The 19,384-nt window shown below is 54.0% G+C and overlaps 1 protein-coding gene across 7 annotated transcripts in view; it reads right to left on the minus strand.

The window, feature by feature from the left end:
• SCN5A (sodium voltage-gated channel alpha subunit 5) overlaps positions 1–19,384 on the minus strand; it is a 96,417-nt gene that overhangs the window by 48,693 nt on the left and 28,340 nt on the right. For 4 of the 7 annotated variants that reach the window (XM_041734240.1, XM_041734238.1, XM_041734235.1 and 1 more), the window contains exons 6-12: positions 13,876–13,967; positions 10,312–10,542; positions 8,748–8,811; positions 7,711–7,852; positions 6,986–7,183; positions 5,463–5,642; positions 4,316–4,681 (exon numbers count right to left, since the gene is read on the minus strand). In XM_041734240.1, the coding sequence (XP_041590174.1) occupies positions 4,316–4,681; positions 5,463–5,642; positions 6,986–7,183; positions 7,711–7,852; positions 8,748–8,811; positions 10,312–10,542; positions 13,876–13,967 (1,273 nt within the window). Of the gene's footprint in view, positions 1–4,315; positions 4,682–5,462; positions 5,643–6,985; positions 7,184–7,710; positions 7,853–8,747; positions 8,812–10,311; positions 10,543–13,875; positions 13,968–14,102; positions 14,195–19,384 lie in introns of all 7 variants that reach the window. The other 3 variants (XM_041734241.1, XM_041734239.1, XM_041734236.1) reach the window with 1 other exon arrangement.

Consider the following 19,384-nt stretch of genomic DNA (forward strand, 5'->3'; position numbering starts at 1 on the left):
GAGCCAGATCTGCAGACAGAGATGTGGTGTGCCCGACAGAGGGAGATGGCAGTAGGAATTCTCGAAGCTTACTCAGAGCCCCGTCTCCCAGTACGTGTTAGCAGGGTCCTATGTGACCACCGTGCAAGAGCCTGAGCTGGGGCTATGCAAGGCATAGGGCTCAGCATGCAAGCATAAGGCTCTAGAATCTCTGTTGATCAGAAGGAAGAGGGGCCTAGGCTACCCAGGGCAACAGAGTCAGGGCCAGGGGTGGTCATCAAAGTGATCTGAGCTCAAGCAAAAGTTAACCTTTGCAACTGGTGGGACTGCCCTAAAATGATGCCTAGGGAGGGAGTGAGCTCCTGGTCACAGAAGTATGCAAGCAGAGGCACCTGAGAGGGCTGATGGGGCTGCCAGTAACAGTAGTACCTGAAGTCCGAGGCAACCACAAACCTGGCCAGCTTAACTCACAAATGTGTCTTAACTTTGCCGGCTTCTCTTCTCTTCCTCAACTACCTGCGATAGTCTGAGTTAGCACTTTAGCAAATGTTTACTCATTCGTCTCCCACCCTTCCCTGTCCCACAAATGACACACTGGCCCTGGCCACTGGAATGTGAGTGGACATGATGTGAACCACAGCTCCTTCGGTGTTCTCATGCTCCAATCATCTATGAAAATAGTTTCCTCAGGTGGCTGCCTCCTGTCCAGCCTGAGCCTCAGCACAGAGACACATGGAACAGCCCTGAGCCTGACCCACAGCGTGGAGCCAAGCCAGGGTGCAGCCTGAAACAGAGCTGCCCAGCCAGGCCCCACCTAGAGCAGCCAAGCCATGGTTATCCTGCCGATAAGTCAGCACGAGAATAAAGGCTAACTGTTAGCCACTGATCTTGGGGGTAGTTTGTTACACAGCATTACGTAGCAACCACTGACTGATACATCACCATAGCACAAGCTATTATCTCCTCTCCCTTCTCTACACAGTAGAAAGGGGCTTATCCCCCTTTTTAAAAAAAGATTTTATTTATTCATGGGAGACACAGAGAGAGGTAGAGACACGGGCAGAGGGAGAAGCAGGCTCCATACAGGGAGTCCAATGTAGGACTCGATCCCAGGACTCCAGGAACACGCCCTGAACCAAAGGCAGATGCTCAACCACTGAGCCACCCAGGTGCCCCCCGAAAGGGGTTCCCTTAAAAGGTAAATCAGGTCGTGATAATCCTCTCCTCCCCTCACCCCATGCTTTCCATCTTACTCAGACTAAATTCAAACTCTTCTATTGGCTACAAAGCAGTACAGTCCAAATCCTAACTCATCAACTGTACCCCTTCTTGCTGTTTCCATCACACCTGACCCTGTCTGGCCCCCTCATGCCTCGAACACGTCAAGCCTCCTCTTCTTCTGGGCTGTTGTACTTGCTGTTCCCTCTGTCTACAACACGCTTCTTCCACATCTTTGTGGCTGGCTTCCTAAAATCATCTGCTTGTCCATTTTAATGTCGTCTCCAGAGGCAGGATTTCCTGAGTATTCTAAGAGCCATCCCCAACCCTCACCCTAGCAACATGCTGTCTCATGACCCTTATTGCTAACCTGGAAATATCGACCAGTTTGCCATCTGTCTTCCTGACTACAGAGTAAACTCTGTGAGGTCAGAGCTCTTGACTGCTCTGCTCACCACTATATCCCTGGAGCCTCCAACTCAATGCAGCAGGCTGGCACTGGGCAAATGTTGGCTGCGTGGATAATTGCTCAGAAATCAGAAGGCGTGGGTTAAGTTCTAGCCCTGCATCTAATTTGCTCAATGACCAGAGGAAAGGGGGACGCCATCTAACATGTGGAGGAGGAAGAAGAATGGTCATTCCCCACCCCCTCTGGTCTTCTGGGCCAGGCACTCTCATATAGATGGTGGACAAAGGAAAGCTTCACCTTCTACTCTCTCAACTGGGATAAATTAAATATGAGCTGTCTGTTGGGCTGGCCCTTCTCCTCTCTTGTCTTGGTTGAGCACCCACTATGGGCTCCACACTGTACTCGGCCTTCAGATTCCAAACTGGGCAGACAGGTACCCAGTGGAGGCAGAGAAGGCATTCCCAGGGGCCGAATGCCTGCTAATCTCTTTAACTTTACAATGTCTCCATCTTGGTCTGCTAGGTAATTCCCTTAACTTTGCAAATAAGCCCCTTGGCCTGCTAATCCCTTTGAGGTTACAAATGGGCCCCACAGAAGTGAGAAAGGGTGAAGTCAGAGTTCCGGGTAATGAAGTGTTTGAACTTGCATTCCTCCTGACATGTGCAGCACAATGAGATGATTTTCTCCCTAATGAGATTAGGAAATTCTATTAGTGTTCTGGGCTGCTGACCTGATTCCACAAGGCTAAGCCTCCAGGGCTGGATGTGCAGGGGGGCCCAGGCCACCAGGGTTTGCTGTTTCTGAAAGGCCAGACATCCCACCCTCCAGGTGAGGGCTCAGACCCCTCCAGGCCCGCCAAACACTGTGGTCTGCCACCAGGTGCTCCCAGGACCATCTCCCTGACTCTGCTCCAGAAGAGTGTGAGGGCCCTGGGCACACTGCAGTGTGCCCCAGGAGTCTTCACTCCTCCTGCCTCAATAATAGAGCTAACAGATAATAATAATAATCACTCGAACATGAGGCAAGGACTGGTCTAATCACTGGACATATTTTTAACCCTTTTAGTCCTCAGCAGAAGCTGCTGATGTGGATACGAATTTTATTTACACTTAACCCATGAGGAAATTGAGGCATAGAGCGACTCCTTAACCTGCGCCAAGTCCTGTAGCCAGAGCCAGGGTATGAGCTGGAGCAGAACAGACCATTTGGCTGTAAGCCATTTCTCTTCAGCCCCACCTCCACCTTCCTGATCAAGGCTCCCTGTCTTGTCCTAGCTTCCTCAGAAAGTCTCCCCTCCTGTGTCTCCTGCAGGTTCTGGGATATAAGCCACACCTTTGCCCTTTCTCCAGGTGGGTGGCCCTGGGGGGTAATGTTGGGGGCAGCAGTCCGCAAGGACACTCCAGGGTTGCTGGGCAGTCATGTCTGTCATGGGCTCAGTTGACTGAATGATCAGAGCTCTGGTTGGCCTTTCATGCTCTGGTCCATCTCTCTGCTACCTTTTTTAAAAGGATTTTATTCATCTATTCATGACAGAGAGAGAGAGAGAGAGAGAGAGAGAGAGATAAAGAGGCAGAGATACAGGCAGAGGGAGAAGCAGGCTCCATGCAAGGAGCCTGACTCGGGACTCGATCCCGGGTCTCCAGGATCAGGCCCTGGGCTGAAGGCGGCGCTAAACTGCTGAGCCACCTGGGCTGCCCCCTCCGCTACCTTTTTGATGGTAACTCCAACTCCTTTTGACTTTGTTCCCTGAGTTCCGGGCATTCTGACCTCATGGCATTTCCTTCAATATGCTGGGCACATTCCTGCCTCAGGGCCTTTGCACTGGCTGCTCTCTAGGCCTGAAACATGCTTCCCTCAGATGATATAATGATGGTATATTATTATAACATTATCACAGCATCAACATACTCATAAATAACATCCTGATTGCTGGACCCATATGAGACCATTCATCCTCACAACAATCTGAGATGGGTGTTTTCAATTCATTTTACAGATGATAGGCACAAACAGAAAGAAACTTGCCCATGGCCATCCAGCTGGTAAGCTATGAGCTAGAATTCAAACCCAGTTTGTGTCTGGAATCTGGGTGCTCAATCATCCCCCAGAGTTTCAGAAAGCAGCCTGGCTCCCACCCCTGCCTCTTGTAGGTCTTCGTTTCAATGCCTCCTAAGGAGTACGGGATCCCGCTCCCCCATGCTTACTTTTGCCCTCCCACAGCACTTACTACTTGGGCTAATGTTTACCAGTTTGTAAAGTACTGAAGTATTTAAGGCTTGGTGAATAATTGTTGCCCAGAACCCTGTGAGTATCCCCTTGCCACTCTGGTCCCTTTCCCAGAACCCCCTGCACTGCCCAGGATCCAGCAACCCTATGGGTTAACACCTGACACACACAGGGCCTTCAGGACTCCGGTCCTGTGCCACCATGGCATCTCGGTGCCAGGGCTTTATTGGTTACTAAATATTTAACTGTTAGTCCTATCACTCAATGTTATACACCATATACACATATATGTCTATTTTTCTTTCTTTCTTTTTTTTTTTTTTTGCCTGCCTGCCCCCATTAGCATGGAAGCTCTATGAGGGCAGAGATTTTTTTTGCCACGCTTATTCATCCAGAGTCCAGCATACATCAGGTACTCAGTAAATACTAAGTGAATCTGGGAGACCAGATCTGCCCTGGGGCTGCATCACGGGGCTGGCTCACCGTGTCTGGGGGGCGATCCAGTATCACAGGACGGAGGAGGTGGCTTCCTGGGGAGGTGGCCTCCAGATCACCTGTCCCCAGCAAGGAGACCACCCCGTTGCAGTCCACGGTGCTGTTCCTTTTACCATTGAGGGCGGGAGCCGAGGTCCCTGGACTGAGCTGTCCCTGGGCACTAGGCTGGCGCAGAGGCCAGGGCACCAGCAGGGACGTGCGGTGGCTCTCGCTGTCTCCCGCTGTACTGTTTTCATCATCTGCAAAATCTGTCTCCGAGCCCAGGTCTCGCCTGCGAAAGGTGAAGATGCTCCCACGGCTGGAGCGTGGCTTCACGGAGGTCCTGCTGAGGCCATGTGTGCTGCTCAGGCGATTCTGGGGATACACGGAGAAGGCACACCACCAAGCCAGCTCTTTATGTGCTCCCAGCCTATCCCCTGTGATGTTCTCGGAGACTGAGAGGTTGTCTCAGAGCAATGAGAGTTTTTTTTGTTGTTGCTGTTTTGTTTTTTTAAAGCAGGCTCTGTGCCCAGCAGGGCTTGAACTCATGACCCTGAGATCTAGACCTGAGCTGAGATCAAGAGTTGGATGCTTAACTGACGGAGCCACCCAGGCTTCTGCTGGCCACTCGGGAATTGGGGGCGCTGAGCCAGGGTGTGTTCAGAGGAGGGGGTATAGTTGGTCCTGCATCATCTGGGATCTCTGCTCACTTAAAGCTTGTGCCTTTGGGGCTTTGAGATCCAAGTTTACCTGGGCCTGAAGCTGTGGCTGTGGCTGGGCAGGAGAAGAAGGAAGCACGAAAGCTTCTGGTGGTGCAAACAGGCCTGGCCTGAGCAGGACCTGGGGCCATCAGCCATGTACTTAACTCAAATGGGTATGTCTTTGGGTGCCTACTAATCTACACCACAGGGTAACCTCTGGTCCTAGCCCCAGCCCCAATGCTGGCGACATCACAACACCCAAACCTAGCTGGTGTCTCTGCCCAGACCTCCTCCAGTCCAAGAATGGTCATGGGAAACATGAAGGGCTGGAAGGGGGCTCAAGGATAGTCTCCTTGGGGAGCAACCACGGGGGGCTGCACCAGGGGCCCAACATGATTGGCTTTTGATGCCAGACCCACACTGAAAGGGTCAGAGCCACGGCCGGGGATTATTACCATTGCTCTGGGACCATCCTCTGAGTCGGACTTGGGGAACCTGTCATCCCCACACTCCTCTGTCCCCGAAGACATTCGTTTTCTCCTCTTGCTTCTTCTCTCATGGGTGGTTACTGGGGCCAAAGGGGACATCTCCAAGGAGCTGCGGGACACAGTGTCCACACCCCTGATGGTGAGGGCCTGGAAAAGGTGGAAGAGGGGTGTTTTGGTTATTGAGACTTTGTGCAGCCTCAGGCTAAGGCAGGCCAAGCAACTCTCAGTATCTCCATTTCCCCATCAGGAAGTAGACTTGCACACTTAACCCCAGACCAGAGTATCATGGAGAGATGAGCTCAAACAGACCCAGCATGTTTTGAAAAGAATCAAAGTCCAGGGAAGAGGAAAGAAGTGGCTGATGTGGGCAGCTCTAGGAAGAGGGGAGTGTGAGGGACAGTTGAGGTGGGAGGATGTTGGTGAGCAGAGGAAGCAACAGAATTAGAGGGCAGGACATCTTCTAGAAGGTTCAGTTGGCCAAAACTGGTGATTGCGTGGGGCAATGAGAAGAAAGTGAATGTCTAGAATGGCTTCTAACAGCTTGGTCTGTAGTTAGCCTGCAGTACCTGTGTGTGGAGCGATGGGTAACCAGGGCAGCACTGCCAGGGCTTATTTTCCGAGCTGGGTCAGGCCTCCAACCTTGGACCTTCCTCACCAAGCTTCTAGAAGACATCCCTTGACTAGGATAAACTCAGTCCATGGACATGTGGTTCTCTTTTATCCAGCATGCATTAGGTTCCTTTACACAGGAGCTACCACCTTTACCTAGCAGCCACCATTTTTACCCAGCTGGCACTGTTTTCTCTGAGAAGACACCATGGTCATAGGGAACACTTTCCTCAGCAGGCACCACACTCACAGCACCCACTTGCACCCAGTGAGACTTTTACCTAGTAGGTGCCTCATGAACAGGCACTGTCCTTAACCAGGTACCAAATTTTCACCTAGCAGACACTACATTCACATGAAATACTTTAACCCAGTAGACGCCAGCATTGCTCAACAGTAACTGTCTTTTATCCAGTAGATGCCACACTTGAAGGCACCAGCTTTTCCCAGCATGCATCACATCCGCAGACACCTGCTTTACCCGGAATGCATCATACCCACAGACACCTGTTCTACCTGGCATGCATCACATCTGCAGACACTAGCTTTACCCAGCATGCACCATGCTTATAGGCACCAGCTTTATTCAGCAGGCACCATGCCCACAGGCACCAGGTTTGCCTAGCAAGGAGAAGGTTAATAGGTATCAACTTTACCCAGCAGGACCTGCCTTTTATCTATAGATGCCACACTTACAGATAGCAGCTTTACCCAGCAGGCACCAGCTTTACCCAGCATGTACCAGGTTTGTAGGCACCAGGGTTACGAAGCAGGTGTCATCCCTATAGGCACCAGCTTTGCCCAGCAGGCACCAGGTTCATAGGCACCCAGAATCAGGTGAGGACTTGCTTTGGAGGCTCCTTGGCTGCATGCTCACTCACCTCATGCTCTTTCTTGAGCATCTCCATGGCCTCCTGGAAGCGCTTTTCCTTCTCCTCTGTCTCAGCAATGGTGGCTTGGTTTTGTTCCTCGTAGGCCATGGCAACCACAGCCAGGATCAGGTTGACCAGGTAGAAGGAGCCCAGGAAGATGACAAGCATGAAGAAGATCATATAGATCTTCCCTGCAGACCTCAGGGTCTGGGGGAGTAAGGCAACAGAGGTTATCTTCACTGGGGCCCTTTCTGGGTCATGGTCATGGTCTTGGAATTTCAAGTTGTCCAGTCAGGCTACGCCAAGAGTTCAAATGGCCACAGCTTGGGGAGGAGTAGAGCATATCCTGCCTATAGAGGTAAGTATTCTAACCGATAGAGAAGAATGACCTACATGCAGAGGATAGTGTCCCATCCATGGGGGGAGGCAGAATGTTCCAGTCAACAGAGGAAATGTTGCATGCATAGAGGCAACTATTCCATCATATAGGGCAGAGAAGTGTCCTACTCACAGAGCACAGTGAGCCCCATACAGAGGGAAGGGTACTTGGTTACCAGCAAGAAGTTTCTTTGCTTGCTGTCCCCATTCCTCAGATGCAAGGGTTCCTGTCTCTTATTCCTTGAGCCTCCCCAGCTCTTGCCAGTGGAGAAGCTGCTGGGGCCTCTAGCTAATCACCTGTGCATCCTGGTCCCTAGCCAGTTCCTGGTGTTTCTCCCGCCCATGCACCCATGTACCTGCTGGTAGAGGCGCTCCCAGCAGTCCTGTGTCATTAGGCGGAAGAGCGCAAGGAAGGCCCAGGCAAAGGAGTCAAAGCTGGTGTAGCCGTGGTCAGGGTTCTCTCCTGCCTTTAGGCACCGGTAACCCTCGGGACATGTCCTGCAGTCAGACACACAGACTCTGTCCCCTGCCGTGAAGGGCCCGCCCCCTAAGATGCTCCCTGGGCCTGACTCATCTCCCTGGGCGGCCCAACACGTGCCCCACTGCTTCATGAGGCTGACTTTCACAAACTTAGTGCCACACGGTTGGTCCTGCTGCCGTGACTTTCCACGCTGTGCCTCCGGCCTGGGACACCGGTTTCGCCTTGTCTCTCCCCATCTGTATCAGCTAGGCCTGAATCCAGCTCCCTTCTGCCCACATTATACACCATCCCCGCTGTGACATGAGTCGCCTCTCCCCTCACAGAGGAAGTGCCAAAGGCCTGGCTCACAGTGATTTCCTCTGGCTGCTTACCCCACAGGGAGATGGGCACAGAGTAGGCATGCAGTGGGGGGTGGGGGGGAGGGCAGTGAGGCTTGGCTGAATAGCATGAGGCTGAACAGCACGGAGCCTGGGGCAAATGCCAGCCCGTGGGGCGGATGGATGGACAGGCTGTGATTCTGGGGTGGACAGGCTGGGGTCTGGCCACACCTGGAGAATGTGCCCCTTTATGCGACCATGCACACAGGCATAGTGAGGGGGACTGATGACTCACAGAGCTGGATGGAATAGCCTCTCTCCCAAAGAGAGACTGCTGGGCTGGATTCACGAGTGGGGGAGATGGAGGGTGGGGGTGGGGTACTCAGCAAGTGTGAGGGTGCAGCCTCTGTGCCTTGTTAATGTCCTAAGACCTTCCAGACAAATCTCTTTGGCTACAGGAAGGGCTGGAATTTCATACTGAGAGATGTGGGACTGCAGCCCCACAGAGTACCAGGGGACTCCCTCCTCCCCTGCCACCCTCACCTCACCTCACCCCTACCCAGTGAGGTGGCCCTGGGGGCTGGGCACCACATACCCGGCATCAGAACTGTTCCCACACAGTAACACATCGGAGGTGCCATTCTTCAGCAAGTAGTTTCCTGAAAGGGGAATGACCGATGCTGAAGAGCATGTGTGGCCCAGACTCCTGGGGTTCCCGCTTTGTGCCCAGGACTCTGGTCGGGGTAGACACCTGAGGAACAACACCAGTTGCTTCCCTGGCCTGCCTCCTGCTCCCCCCTAGATGTTTAGCTGCCAGTGTCCCCCACACTCACAGAAGACTCAGGGAGTCCCCATAGGGAGCTTCTGTCCCCTGCCCCGAGGAGGACTCAGGAGGATAGCTGGGGCAGAGAGGCCCTGACCCAGGAGGCAGGGGTCTGGGCGGAGGCCCAGCTCAGCTACTGAGTCACTGCCTGGTCTCGGCAGGCTACCACCCAGCTCCATCTGCACCACTTCTCTGTGCCTTAGGTGGTACAAGTGATACCTGCTACTGTCACCATGGTGTGATGCTGCTGCAGTATGTTCAGACGAGGCTGGGGCTGCGCCAGATGCCATATGGGACACATAGTCCCGTCCTCTCCGCCGGCCAGCGGTCAGGCCCCATTACTTAACACTACTCGCCTTAGTTGTAGGCAGCAGTTCTCAACTGTGGTCCCCACCCTGCGAGAGCAGACAACTGGGACCTGGTTAGAAATGTAACCTCCTGAGTACCACCCCAGATCTGCTGACTTGGGAACTCTGGGGGTGCTGCCCAGCTACAGTATGTGCTTCCTGGAGCCCTGCTGGTACAAATGAAAGTTTTGGAACTGCTGCTATTTGGCCACAGCTAAGCCATAAGCAAATTGAATCATTGAGCTTCAGTCCGTTTCTTTTTCCAAAGCGGACTGCTGGTGTAGCGAAGAGGCCCTAACTTCAGAATGTCCCTTGGGGCCTTCAATCTGCCCTTGCACCAGCGTCTACCTTTGAACCAGACTGATGGTCTTGGTTAAGAGAGGTGCTGGCCATTGGCCTGGAACATTGAAAGCCACGTATCACTGAAATGGCAGGAGGGGCTCATGTGACTTTGTACAATCTCCCGGCTTGTTCCAACCTTCTCTTGGGCTTCTGTAGGGCACATGTATGGAATTAACGTCTTGGCAAGGAATTCTGAAGTTGGCTGATACATCCCATGCCAAGCAGGTGGGACCTCCACTCTGAAGGCTCACAAACTACCTCAGTTCCATGTCCCACCCTTTCTCTGGCTAATGCTCCTCTCTGGATAGGTAGGCCAGTCTTCTTTCCCTTCTCAATTCTCTGGGGTCAGTCCCCCCTTCACCCTCAGCACCTGCTGTCCCTCGTCAGCCTCTCCAGCTAACTTCCTCCTTCCTGCTCTTCAAGTGTCTGGTCATCGAGTCCAAGAACTCATGAGGGCAGGCCCAAAGTCCTCACCCCTCCCGTCCTCTCCTGGAGTTCCAAAGGGCAGGGGCTGGGATCCCGGAGCATATCTTGGGGTTTCTGGGGGACCAAGTACAGCTTGACCAGCCATGGGGGAAGGTCTACCCTCTGGTAAGGCCTGTGTGGCCTTACAAAGCCCGACCCGGGCCCACAGAGTGAGCCTGCACCTGAGTCGCTGAGGTAGTGGTCCAGTGACTCCCAGACCAGGCCATCAGCCTCCACAGAGCCATTGGTGTCATTGAGCGCCGTGAAGTTGCGGACACACTTGTGTCTCAGGTTACCCATAAAGAGCTGCAGGCCGATGAGGGCAAAGACACTGAGACAGAAGACGGTGAGGACCATCACATCGGCCAGCTTCTTCACAGACTGGATCAGAGCCCCCACGATGGTCTTCAGACCTGGGGAAAGCAAGAATGAGCAGGGGTGTCACCCACAGGCTCCGTGCTCCTCATTCCACTGGGTGGGGGGCCAGGCCTGAGGGGGTGCTGGGCCAGATGGGCAATCATGAAGCAGGGGCAAGAGAAGGAGGCCTCCATTTCCTCTGCTACTGAGATTCTGTCCTGCCCCACCCCTCCCACCGGGGTGGAAGTCCAGTCTGGCCATGTATTTTCAGGAGGACCCAGTCCTCTTTGCTCTCCACTAGCCACATATATTAAATGGGTGTGGGAAATGCTGGTTTCTTGAGGAAAAAAAACCACTCAAAGCCTGTCCCCATCCAGCTGGTCTCTAGGTATACCTTTAAATATAATCTGCAGAAGGGACACAGGTCCAGGCCCATTCCAGGGCAATGGAAGGGCGCTGGCCGTGATCCTTGAGATGGAGAGGCACAGGTCATTCTTGGTAGAGGAATGGGGTGTGTGCTTGGGTGATGAGGGGCTATCAGGAGGCCTGGCAAGGTCATGGTGGGTAATGTCCTAAGGGGTTTGTTCTGGCTAGGATCCCACCTTTGGGAAGGCTTCAAGGGCAGGGGAGGGGTTGACTTACTTTGCATTTTCCTCCTCTGCCCTGTCCCTCTAGGACCCATCCCCTTCCATCCCATTCCCCAAAGCCAAGAGGCCGTGATGTGTTATTTGCATGGCCCAGCTCCCTGCAGAAGCCAGCACCACACAGCAAAGTGACAGAAAAGCATGTGTAGACACCTTTGGTCTGACACTGAGCTATTGTCCTATGACAAGTTCGAGCAGAGCATCGGGAGCGAGGGGGCTTCTCTGCCAGCAGCAGAGCCCGGCCTCCTGCCCCCACTCCCCAGCCCACAGGCTCAAAGCGGCCAGATCTCAGATTAAGCTCCATCCATCCATCCATCGTCCAGCTGGTTAATGTGTTAGGAGCACCTGTGGTGGCCGTGCTCACAGCTGCCATGCCCATGACCTCAAGACAGGGAGGCAGCGATGGGCAAACATGGGAGCAGGGGAGGAAGTCCTCCCACTGTGCCACTAGCGCTGCTGCCTGCCCACAGCTCAGAGGCACTCAGCGTGCTCTGTGAAAATCGTCCTGACAGATGTTGGCAACTGCCCTGGGCAGGTGTGGGCCTTGAAGGGAATGGGCCTGGGGTGGTGGTGGTAGTAGGATTCCCATTTGGTAGCCCAGCACACCTCAGCTCTAGCAGAGGTTCTAGGACCCCTCAGAGAGCACACTCCGGTTCTGCTTACCGGGCCTGGAGACCCTGCCCATAATGTATGTGGCAGGGAGCACAGGGCAGGAGGTGGTGGGCCGCATACACTGCCTCAACTGTTAGTCTAAAGGATCTTTGGACTAGAGCATCCAGTTCAAGGCCCAGCAAAGCACCTCCTGGTCTGTGGACATAGCATCCAGCGGGGGGAAATAAGCTGGTGAGCATAGATCCAGTCCTTTAAATATTTCTCATATTGATGACAGAGTTCACTTCTGACAAGAATGAGTCCAATGAAGTAACAGGATTCTTTCTGAAAAGACCCAAGAAGGGAAAGGTCCCTGGCATCAACTGGGACACTCTCCTGCTACTGAAGGTCTAACAAGCTGGCCAAAGAGCCCTTGGAAACCAAACCCTCTGATTTCATTTCCATCTTGCGGGAGAGGAGACTGAGGTCTGGAGAAGGCCGAGGCTCTCTGAGCCTCAGCCCAGGGGACACCTCCTCCAGAGGGATTTCCATAATGCCGACCACAGCATTGTTCTAATGACCACTTTCAGGGTCTGTTGTTTGCTTTCTCACTGGGTTGCTGGCAGCTTTGAAGAGGTCCAATGTGCCCGGGCTTAGGTTGGCAGGCTTCCTGCATTACTCCAGGACTGAGAGATATTTCCCTTTGCTAGCCTTTCTTACAAAACAGACCGGAACATGCCTTTTCTCAACTGCTATGGCCAGTGTGCTTCTCTAATCTTGTGGGTGTATGATGTGAGGTTGTCCCCAGGATCCTAGAGGACAGACCCTGAGGCTTCTAAGCATGTATGTGTGCACCCAGGCCAATGACAACACTCGTCTCCATGGAGGTGACTGTGCACTGGGGGCACGCTGCCCACTTGCTACTGGCTCTTAGTGGGGGTCTGGGCCACTGGAGAGCATGGGACAAGTGGCCCTGTGCACATCCTATGGGGTTCAGAGGTCAGGAGGAACAGTCTGAGGCTCAGCTTGAACGTCGCATAAGGCGGGGGGGTAGTCTTATTAGATAATTAACACCACCAAGGGAGAGTCTGAACGCCTCCAAGGAGCTCAGAGCAGGGCCCATGCCTTCCCCGGGCAGCAAGAGCTACATGGAGATCAAGGGGCCAGGACCTAGGGCTTTCCAAATCAGGAATGGATGCCACCATCTGCTTTAGTTAATTCTTCCCTCAGCTCTGACACCTCGTCAGATCTGTGGCATACAACCTGTCTCCAGCTGCCTTCTTAAAAGAAGTGCCATCTCCAATTCTGAGTGTGGCTGCATTCAGAAAAAGGCTCTGGAAGAAACTTCTGGGCACTGCCCTGTGGACCATGAAATCATCATAAGCCTTTTGAGAACTTTCCTGGATGGATGGGGTAGACCGGCTTTCTAGAGAGGCCATCCGGGCTTAGAATTCCCGGGTGCAATTGCCAACATCTGTCAAGGAGAACTGCTTCCTGAGGCTACCATGCACGGTTTGCTATACCTCTACCGCACCATGCAGCGAGGGCTGGTAGACGCCAAGGCCCGATGACACCTGTCCGCAGAATACACTCTGTTTCACAAAAGGAGGCGGTGGCGGTGGCGGCTGTGCCTTTGTCACCAAGAGGCGACACAATGCAGGGACTAGGCATTCAGCCCTGAGTTTTCCTTTTTTATTGTGTGTGTGTGTGTGTGTGTGTGTGTGTGCGCGCGTGTGGTTTGCCTCAAACCCAGTTCTTTGGTTTCCTTATTGGAGGATGATGCTTCTGGCTGAAGCAATCCACACGCAAGCTTTTCGCTATTCAAAGCACTGAGCTCAGTTTGGGAAGGACATCATTATCTTGGGAAGAATCTGGGTTCGATACAGGCCCTGCCATGGGAGCCATGTGTCCCCCCAGCCTCTCTGAGAGCAGGCTTTGCTTGGGGGGGGGGGCATCCCGAATCATCTCGGGAAGCTCTGAGGGGCCAGCCACGTCCGCCGCCGCCGCCGGACCCCCGCCACCAAGCTCTGGGGAAGGTATTCTGGTGACAGGCACATTCGGAGGGGCCTTCCCCAGGGTCGCCTCAGGCCCGGGGTGGGGGCTGGGAAGGCCTGCGTGAGTCCCTCCAGCCTTGGCGTTTAACCTGATTTTCACCTGAAATGACTGATATAGTTTTCAGGGCCCGGAGGACTCGGAAGGTACGTAAGGCTGACACATTGCCCAGGTCCACAAATTCTGTTGTGTATCTGTAACAGGGGAAAGTCACACACGGGACAGTGACGACACGCCAGCAGGAGACACACGGTAGGGGAGGGGAGGAGGGGAGACAGAGAGAGAGTCACTTGTAGCTGAGATCCGAGAGGCGAGTCCGGGCATCTTACCTGGGATAACCGAAATAGTTTTTAGAGCTCTCAGGACCCTGAAAGTTCGAAGAGCCGACAAATTGCCTAGTTTTATATTTTCTGATACATACCTGCAGAATCAAACCACAGTTATTGGGAATCGTAAAGGAGCACCTTGGCCTGCCCGCCCCGCCCACTTCCCCTCCCCCTCTCCCTCGGGCAGGGGGTGCTGTGGGCAGGGAGTGCTGCAGATGCCCAGGCCTCCCGGGTGTCTGCTTCCTCCTCTCCACCCTCCTGACACCAGGCCCTCGTGAGATGACCTAGGGACGTCTACACAGGAGGCCTCCACACGGGAGGCGGCTCTCTTGGTGACGGTCCTGCGAATAACCGGTGCTCTGCCTTCTTGTCTATGCCCTGCGGGATGGCGACATGAAACCACACGGCGGGGACTATGGCTGGAGACACAGCAAGGTGAATAGGGAAACGGTCTTCCAAGATGTCAGGCTGGGTGACAGTGATGCCAAGGCGGGGTTCTGGTCCCAGCTTTGCTCTGTATCATCCATCAGTCGTCTGTGATCAGCTGGTGCCCAGCTACCCCAATCTGTGGAGCCTTAAGGCCTGGTTGAGACCATCACGGAGGCATAGCTGGGTCTCTGGGGGCCCAGTCCCCCTCAGTCTCATCCCAAGACCTCCAGAGACCCCCAAGGATGGCCTTGAGTCTTCACAAGAGGAGTGACCTCAGGAGGGAGGTCTCAGCAGGGCTGAGTGGGAGAGACCTTCCATCCTACAACACGGACAGTCATCTGCCTGTGGTCTTCATAGGCACAGGAGGAAGGGGTCGGATTCTGGGGGGCAGGCTGCTGCCTGAGCAGAGTGTGAGGACATGCATGAATGGGCCATGTGACCAGAATGTCTAAGAGCTGGGTGGACGGTGTGTGACCAGGACCATCGGGACAGTGGCAAGTGACTTGTGATATTTAACCAAAGATTTCACATCCAGGATGGCTGACATTTAAGCGAAGGCGTCTGATGTTTAACAAAGGACAGTGGACTCAGGATGTCTGATTTTTTAACCAAGTGTGTCTGACCTGGTATCTGAGTGACATCAGACCCAGGATGGCAAACCAGCGGGCCTGGATAAGTGTCATGGGTGGGTGGATAGTGCAGCTGTACTCACTCTGCCAGTCAGTCTGGACCCCCAGGCCCTTCTACTTTGCTCAGAGCTTCTGAATCTGCTTTTAAGCTGTGGGTTCCCGCAGGGAAGAACTTGTAGGCTATGTCAAGAGAGTCAATGTCCTGGAGGGAGCTAGGTCCTGCCTGTTCTGGCTCTGACACTGGGCTGACACCAACTTCCTCTATATCCACTCATGGGGCCCTTCCATCTTCATGGGGCCCTGTGGTCCATGCCTGCTCCCTCCTCACTTGCCACATCCCTTCAGAGGTGAGAAATTAGCAGACACATCCTCAGAGCTTTTCTTCTGGCTACACCAGATTCTTTTTGTGTGGTTTCCATTCTTTCCTCTGGACTCACTTCAGCTTGTAAACTCCCGATGAAGAGTACAAGTCACCTCCCTTATTCTGGCCCATATACATCTATTAATTTGGTCCAAGCTCCCTCTCTGCTTTTAATGGCTATTCCATTCTCTGTGATGACTCAGATCCTCAAATTTCTGTCCCACATTCTTCTCAGGTTTCACTTTCCATCCAGATATGGTGCTGCCATAAGACTGTCAGGTTTAGCTCAGAACACTGCTGATGTTGCCATCACATGCAAGCTATGGGTCCAGCCTGCTGGTGGCTCTGGGCCCCATTTCCTGCTGCCAGACAAATAAGCATGGCCTGTGACACCAGTCTCTTCTGGTCACAGGGAGTGATCAGAGCATTGTGCAGATTGGAGGGAACCGGCTGTCCTTTCTTCTCCCCTCTTGTCCCTCACAGACCCTGTCTACCCCCTCCCATCTCCAGTGAAGTCCTGCATGTCTGCAGCTCGGATCCTGTGTCTCTGCCTGTCCTACTGTAGAACCCGCCTTCCCACACCCCCAGGCTTGCCCTCCATTCATGGTCCGCCTCCTCAGCAGCTGGTGCTAAGCTCAGAGAAGCCAAGATCCCAAGTGTGTGTTCGCAGCAGGCTTGTGAGGCTGGCTGAGTGGCTGAGAACAGGAGTGGGGCTGGTGGTAGGGTGTTTGTGAGGTCAGGACACATGTGGGAGGGCAGTCCTGACAAGTAGGAAGTCTCGAAGGTGAGACACAGGGCTGGGCGAGTGCTCTGCATGTCTGTGCCATGGGGGCTGCTGCCGTTTTTACTTGGTTCAGAACCTTTGGCCTGGCTGCTTCCCATGTGGGGGCCCTAGAGCCCCAGTAAGGCCTTTCTCAGGGCCCTGGGATGTGTCCTAAGAGACCCTGTATCTGGGAAAGGGCCAGCTGCAGCAGGGGCCAGGCTGGGGCTCAAGCTCTGCCCCTGTCAGGCTGGCAAAACATTCCTCCAAGCCATTCTGCTCCTTCTGCTCTGGCCAAGCTACTGTGTAGGGGCAGACGGCTGAGTTGGCGGATCACGGGGCTGACACAGAAAGAGCAGAGGCCGGTAAGTGAGCCTCATCTAGCACCCCAGCCGGAGGGCAGGGAGAAGCCCTCTTGGAAGCTGAGGAACCCAGAGGCAGGAGACCCCGGCCTTCCTCCTGCTCCACCCCCATCTTCCTGCGCAGCTCTCCTGTTGCATCACAAGGCCCCTTCTGGGCTGCTGGGCAGAGGTAGAGCCCACCCTCTCCCGGCTGCCTTCCCTCCCTTCCCCTCTAGGTTCAGTTTCCATAACAACCCCTGGAGGTGGGAGGCCGTGCTAACTGGCAGGTAATGCCCAGCCGGGAGGGGCCCCAGGAAGAACTCTGGTGAGAGGGTTGCCTGGCAGGCCTCCTGGCAACCCCAACCCTCCCACCATCTCTACACTGAGTTGGGGGGGGTTCAGGTGGAAACATCAGCCCTGGGGTGCCTCTCGAGCAAGGAGACCTGTTCTAGTTCCGACGCGACTGCTGATTCATTCCCTAATTGTGGGCAAGCCTCAGTTCCCCATCTGTGAAATGGAGGAGGGGGAGTTTCAGTGAATGGATGGTTTCTGCCACCACAGGCTCCTTCGATGATTCTAGGAGCCCCGTCCCCATTATCGAGCCATTCTGACCATAGCAGGATGCATTCCACTGCATTACCAGGGGAGCCGTTTTTTTGTCCTAAGGCAGGGCCACCACCAATCAGAGCTGCCAGGCCAACCCAGCCCAGAGCAGAAACTTGACGTTCCAGTGGGTCCATGCAGCCCCAGGGGAAGTGGGTTGCCAGTTTCTGTGAGACACCCAGGACTTGGAAATAGTCTGCTGGCCTGTGAGTCTGTTCTGCTTTGTTACCCCTGGTTCTCGTACAGAGTGAAGGCAGGCAAGCCTTGCTGAGGAAGGCACACCTGCTCTGTGATTCCAAGCGGAAGAAGCGGTTCCCCATGGGATCCCGTGGGGATTGAGACAGAGATTCTCTCATGGGACAAGACAGCAGGACTCACTGAAGGCCTGAGGTCACACAGAGCATCTCCCAGAGGCATGGGCTGAGGACAGGCCAATGCCTGGCTCCTACTATTAGGCAGGGGACCCAGGGTCTGGGGGTATCGCTGCTGTGACACAGTCCTGCTCAGGCTCTGGAATGGGAAGATAGGAAAGACACAGACCCCGGACACGCCTCCCTACTCTGTGGTCTCAGCTGATGATCCTGCATCTTACCATGGAGAAAATTGAAGCAATCAGGAGAGAAATTCTCCTCTCTCATTATCGACTCTACCAACCCACTCGAAATTCTGCCTTCGGTGCTCTTAAGGCCAGTGCTCCACCTGGGCCCGTGATTCCCAGCCCTCAGGCCAGCTCAAGGGCTTTGCTCTTGCAACCCGCCCCCTCCATCATCGGGCTTCTCTTCTATCCTGGATTGTGCCCACCCCCTTACAAAGACACCTCCTGTCTTTAGAAGTGCTCCCCTGCCCATTTTCTCCAGCCCCCAGCATTCTATTTTCAAGGTTTACAGCTAACTCCACAAGCCAAATGTCTATACTTGGTCCCGTCTCTTGAGCCCTATCTCATCAGGTGTATGTCCCCCACCATGTCCGGTCAAGGCCATCAGCGGCATCACGGTCCTCAGGGGTGTCACGTCGTGACTGCCATGGTCGATGCCTTGGATGTCTTCAGCCTCCTCAGGACATCTTTCGAGTGGAGTCATGCTCCTGAGCTGGCTTTCACTTTCAGGACAGTCCTCTGCCTAGGCCTTCCCCCACCCACCACGGCAGTGCCCTCCAGACTCCTCGGCTCACCCCTTCTTTCCTGACCTCGAGATGTTGGAGCCTCCCGTGGTACAGTTCCCAGGCACCGTCCCTTCTCTGGCCGTGCTCACTCTAGATGATTCACTCATCCGGTCTCCTGGCTGCAAGTCTCATCTGCACCCTGATGGCTTCTAAATATATATCTCTACCTCGGACCTCTTTCCTGAACTCCAGACTGGAATATCCAGTTGCCTATTCTGTATCTCACCCTGGATGCTTTCAAATTTAATGCATTCCAATCTAGACTCTTGATTCCCTCTCTCCTTCCCTCTACCAGCTCCTCCCTTCATCCTCCATTTTAGTGAATGGTAATGCTGTTCACCCAGCTGTTCAGGCCAAAACCACTTTAGGGTGTCCTATCAGCTCTACCCTCAAAGTACATCCAAAATCTGACCGTGTCCCATAGCTTTTCTACTTAAACTCTCTGAGAGAGATGTCCCAGCCATCTCTCTCCTGGCTACTAAAATAGCCCCCCAGCTGCTGGGTAAACTTATAATACGTAGCTCAGGTCAAGTTACTCCCTGCTCTCAACCACTGGTGGCTCCTGCCACCCTGGGCTCTTACCACAGCCTGCCAAGCCACAAGTCTGTCCCCCGCCCCCACACCTCCCCCCTCCCCGCACTCTGCCTTTCCGTCCACTACACTCTCCCTTGCTCACTTAGCTCTGGCCAGGCCTACGTCTACACTGGCTTTGGGCAAGTGGCAGCATCTGAGCCCCAGTTTCCCCACCTGTAAAATGGTGGGCTGGAGTCAGCTTACAAGCAGAGCACCTAGAAACCAGGTCCTGGATGCATCTTCTAACCATCAGACTCTCCACTTAACTAGAAAGCACCCCATCAGCACGGTCTGGCTGCCTACTCTCCCTTCTCTTCCCCCCGCATGGCTGAGCTCACAGCAGGGCTGCTCATGTCTGGGGTGAGGCAGATCTTGTCACAAACAGGTAGATTTAGTGAATCCGAGAATCCTAGAAAGTGAGAACTGAA

The sequence above is a fragment of the Vulpes lagopus genome, chromosome 19 (assembly GCF_018345385.1).
Source record: "Vulpes lagopus strain Blue_001 chromosome 19, ASM1834538v1, whole genome shotgun sequence".
NCBI lineage: Eukaryota > Metazoa > Chordata > Mammalia > Carnivora > Canidae > Vulpes > Vulpes lagopus.